Source organism: Pteropus vampyrus, unplaced genomic scaffold (assembly GCF_000151845.1).
Source record: "Pteropus vampyrus isolate Shadow unplaced genomic scaffold, Pvam_2.0 Scaffold3, whole genome shotgun sequence".
Taxonomy (NCBI): Eukaryota; Metazoa; Chordata; class Mammalia; order Chiroptera; family Pteropodidae; genus Pteropus; species Pteropus vampyrus.
This window is the reverse complement of record NW_011888784.1, coordinates 13,850,660-13,855,888: the sequence shown is the minus strand read 5'-3', so window position 1 is coordinate 13,855,888 and position 5,229 is coordinate 13,850,660. Positions and strand designations below refer to the sequence as shown.

At 36.9% G+C, this 5,229-nt stretch overlaps 1 protein-coding gene across 1 annotated transcript in view; it reads left to right on the top strand.

Annotated features, from left to right (window-relative positions):
• FHOD3 (formin homology 2 domain containing 3) overlaps nucleotides 1-5,229 on the top strand; it is a 406,356-nt gene that overhangs the window by 308,864 nt on the left and 92,263 nt on the right. Inside the window, exon 13 of the mRNA XM_023532085.1 lies at nucleotides 2,124-2,157. Coding sequence (XP_023387853.1) covers nucleotides 2,124-2,157 — 34 coding nt within the window. The remainder of the gene's footprint in view (nucleotides 1-2,123; nucleotides 2,158-5,229) is intronic.

Below are 5,229 nucleotides of genomic sequence, written 5' to 3'. Positions count from 1 at the left end.
TGACCCCCAATTTCATAGCCAGGTTGCGAGGACAGCCTCACTGTTCTGCATCATTGAATTGCCACTTTATTATTATTATTGACCCCTAAGTCTTCATATTAAATTATTACTTGTGAATTAAATGATTTCAAATATCAGATAGCTTATAAAATTAGTTTGGCTTCTGCTAATATTTAACCAGAGATTATAATTTATTTTTTTAAATAAGAATGTTTAAGATTTGCTTTTTTCACAAATAAGATTTTACTTAAACTTGCCAAAAAATGTATATTTTTAAACAGCTTTTGCAGTATAATTGACATACAAAAAACTGTGCATAAGTTTTGACATATGTATACAACAGCGAAATCATTACCACAATCAAGATAATGTACAGATCAATCACCTTCAAGCATTTTCTCATGCTCTTTTGTGATTATGGCTGCCCTTCATCCCCAAACGACCACTGGTCTGCTCCCTATCATTATAGATTAGTTTACATGTTTTGGAGTTCTGTATAAATGTAATCATGTAGTATGTTCTCTTGGGGAGGGGTTGGCTTCTTTTAATGAGCATAATTGTTTTGCAATGCATCCGTTTTGCTGTATGTTTCAATAGTTCATTCCTTTTTTATTGCTGAGTAGTACTCCATTGCATAAATATACCACAATTTATCTGTTGTCTTGTTGGTGGACATTTGAGTTGTTTTCAGTTTTGTCTGAATATTTATATGCAATTCTTTGCATGAAAATGTGCTTTCAGTTCTCTTGGATTAATACTTAGAAATGAAATGGCTGTGTTATATGGTAGGTGCATGTTTAGCTTTTTAAGCAATTGCCAAACCGTCTTCTAAAATGGTTATATACCAGAATAATGCTAGCCTCATCAAAGGAGATAAAATATACTCCTTCCTCTTCAACTTTATAAGATTGGTCAATACCAGGGCTCTGGCCTAACAGGCCTGTTTAAAAGCCCCTCTCTGCTATGTCCTAAATGTAACTTCCCTGTGCCTCAGTTTCCTCATCTGTAAAGGGGATAATAATAGAACTTAGTACAAGAAGTTGTAGGGATTAAAAGAGCTATTTCATGTAAACTAATTGGCACACCTTACTGTCTCCATAAATGTCAACGATTAGTACCTACCATGTCTCAGTGAAATGGAGTTCCTGTTCCAGATGTCCCAGTGAGGGAGGCTTTAACCAGATGGGATTTCTGGGACAGATCCTGGACCTGGTACGGCCAAGATTAAATGTTGCAGTTCCTCTCACTCAAAGTATATCATCCGCTCTCACGTAAAATCGCTCTCTGGCCTCTCGCCACCTGCATTCCTATGTGGCTTCACTCAGTTCCAGCTGCTTTGGGTGTAACTTAGATGACTTCAGCTTTCCAGGTGCGTTCCAGGATAGCACGCAGTTCTGATGCCTGACCTAGCTGGTAGCCATGATGGGAAAGTTCAGATCAAACTCCCAGGCCACACTAGCCTCTCAGGCTGAGACTTGCCAGTGTCATATTCCAGGTCTGGCCTTGGGGACTACAGCTCAAGCCTTCCTTCGCATCTGTAGATTTTAGACTCCCAACATAAAGTGATATCTGTTGAGTGCCTGTGGTGGCCCAGATGCTGGTCTGAGCAAACTGATGCATACACTCTCACTTAAACCTTACTTCATGAGTCAGGAGTATTATTATCTCCATTTTTCAAACAAGTAAACTGAGGCTCAGAGAGGTTAAATGAGTGGCCACACTCAGGTTTTCTCAGTTTACGCCCTGTGCTCATTCCTTTACATTATAGCTGGTCCTCAGACTGGCCAAGATTAAACATTACAGCAACTTCCAATCACTGTAGGTATTTTTCTGGTAAACTTAATATGAAAGGTAAAAATCTGTTAAAGATGCCTTTATAAAGAGAAGAATTTACCATGCTAGCTTGAATTTTGGTACTTGGGGTCTTTTTAAATGATAATTTGGGATATCCCCTTTGTACGGTTTGAATGCATTCCAGGTTGGTATTGTAGGTTGAGCCCATTTCTAGAAACAGGATTTACAGGACCAGGGTTTATGCTGTCACATGTTGGGCTTATATGGGTAACAGGAGACCTAGGGAAATTTAACTTATTAATACTATATTTATAACCCTTTGTTTCTAGTGTGACCAAAGTGGCTTATATGCATCCAGAACAGGTAAACTGTCGGGGGTCCTTTCATTCTCTCTTCTTGCTAGGGATCTGTGTCAGGGCACTCAAGAGAATGGATCTTGAGTTGCTCGAGGCATTTTGCTTTATTTCAGGAAAAGAAGAACCATTCCTCATTGCTTTGAGTTAGCAGCTCACATTTCAGTTCAGAAAGAACTGAAATGAATAAGGGAAGAGCCTCCCCGTGTTGTTAATGCTGCCTACCCCATGTGTTTGCTGGTGTACCCTGGGCTCAGAGCCAATATGCGGTCTGCTCATGCATAGTCCAGGTGGGCGGGAGGATGATCTGCATTTTCCTTCCTTAGAGGTGCCCAGGGAGAAATGATAGCATCTACCTGACAGGATTAGGCACTTTTAACTTTTTCAAGTTCTAATACTATCCTAATTTTAAACAAGCTCTAATATTCTCATTTTAAACGAGGAAATGTTAATGTATGTGTTTTTCTTAACTTAGTGTACTGGCTAAGACCACCAGAATAAGCAATGATAAGGGCATCCTTGTATCATTTCTAATGTCAAGCTGCTCTTAATGGTTCAGCATTAAGAATGATGCCTGCCATAGTTTTAAAAATTTCTTTACTAAGTAGCCATTGTCAGGTTTAGAAAGCTCTCTTTTATTCCAAAGCTTGATAAAAGCTTTTAAAACAAACAGGTATTGAATTTAAAGCTTTTCCGCACCTGCAGAGGTAGTCAGGCTTTTTCTCCTACAGTCTGTTACGTGGTAAATTGCATTCATTGATAGTCTCATCTGAAAATGTTGTTGCATTCATTGGAGAAATCCAACATGATTTTATTTTAGATTTTTGTGATGGTGTTTCTAATTGCAATCAGTATATAAATTTCTGTCCTCATAGTTCTTGTCTGGTTTTTGTGTCAAAGTAACATTAATCACATAAGGCGAGTTGGAGAGCTTCCTCTTCTTTCTTTTCTCTCAAACTTTGTGTATGGTTAAGATGAGCTCTTCCTTGAGTGGTAGAGATCACCTTAAAAATATCTGAGCCTAGTGGGGTCGTTTTTTGTTTCGTTTTGGTTTGTGTGGATGTATATGTAATCGATTCAATTTACTTAAAGGTTAATAGGGCTACCCAAAATTCCTATTTCTTTTGAGTCAGATTTGACGTTACACATTTTTAGCAATTTAACCAGTTTTTGTAGTTTGTAATTGTATGGTCATAAACTTTTCCCTCATTTTCTCTATATTTTTGATTTCTGCTATACCTGTCATCCTTGAACATTGCATATTTGTCTTTTTTCTTAAACAATTTTGACAGAATTTGATGGCTTATTAGTTTTTTTTAAAACATTATAAGCTAGCTTTCTGTTTATTGATTTTTCTCTATATGTCTTTATTTTCCTATTTCATCAATTTTTGTTATCTTTACTCCTTTGTCTTCTTTGCATTTATCCCATTGTTACTTTTCAAATTGTTGAGTTAATCACTCATTAGTTTTTACTTTATTCTTTTCTAATATAAACACTTAAGGTAATAAATTTTCTTCTAAATACTCTTTAGAAGCAGTCTACAAGCTTCAATATACAGTTTTTTTCATTATGTTACCCTTTAGATATTTTCTAATTTTCTGTATTTTTTAATCTTTAACCTGAGTTAATTAGAAGTGTTTAAAATTTTCTAATTATACAGATTTTCAATTTATCTTCTTGTTATTTATTTTCAGCTCAATTGCATTGGGGTTGGGAAGGCAGCCCGTATAAAACCAATCAGCATTTATTCATGAGCTTTGTGATAATATTGATGGTCAGTTTTTAAATAGCCTGTATGTATTTGAGAAGAATGTGTTTTCTCTAATTTGGGGCACCAGATTATATATGTTCTTCTGTAAGATAAAATTTATTTATCAGGTTAAACAAACCTATTGTATCCATAATAATTTCTATCAATGAGTATGCAAGAGGTGTGGTAAACCTCCCTACTCTGATTATGGATTAGATTTGGCCGCATATAACAGGAAAAAAAAAAAACTGAGCAGCTTAAGCAAGATAAAAGTTATACAACATAGTCTGGACTACATTTATGTGAAACATAAAGTTCTATCTATGCCTAAATGTCCAGGGCTGATAAAGCAACTCCCTAGTGACCCTAGCATATAGGATTTGGTTACCGCTCCCTGAAGTTACCGCTCCCTGAAGTTATCAGGGATGGCACTTTCTTCTCTCTACTTCTCCTATGACTGATAACCAGGGGTGACCCACCTTTTCTAGGAAGAATGGCTGTGGGACTTCTTCCTGAACTAAGGAACCTTGAGTCTCCCTGCCGGCACCACCCCCCCCCCCCCCCCAACACCACACACACACACACACACACACACTCCCAGGCAGGTATATTTTCACTGAATTCTAGTAGGATTTTATCCAAGCTATATTTCAGAAATATTTGCATCTTAATTTAGAAGTTTTTTTTTTTCCCCCAATAAATGAAGGCCCAGTTGTCCATAAAGATTTCATTGGTTATTCTCCAGAGGTCTAACAGACTCTCTTCCCAGCTAACCCCTTTCTTTATTTTTAGTGTGGTCACCTAATTTTCTCTTCTCCCTTCCATTCCCCTGACTTAAAATTTCGGTGATACCCACCCCTGTGATCCCTGGCTGAGGCCTCCCCATGGCTGCCCATCCCCGTGTGCCCTGTTCAGTGAACACTCCAAATCGTTTGCATGGCATTTCACAGAGTCAAGTGCTCTCCCTTCAGCATTCTGAGTGTTCTTGGATGCTTCTTGACACAGGATGATTTTTTTCTCAATTCTGTTCAGATTTCAGACCATTGCTATGTATGTATGTCTTTTTCTACCCATCTGTCATCCCAATACCTTATTTTAAGATGACACAATTTTCTCAAGGCAATATATTGAGGAATTGATGTATGGTAAAATATCTTTAGTACATGTAAAATATATAAAAAGAGCAGTTTTAGATTGAAAGTTGATTTCAGCTCATCAAAGTCCTACCACAGAACAGCTTTAAAATGAATGTACTGTGTTATTTTACTGTTATTTTATTTTTTATGCTATTTTTAATGATGAATAATTCAGTTTATTTAAACTAAAACA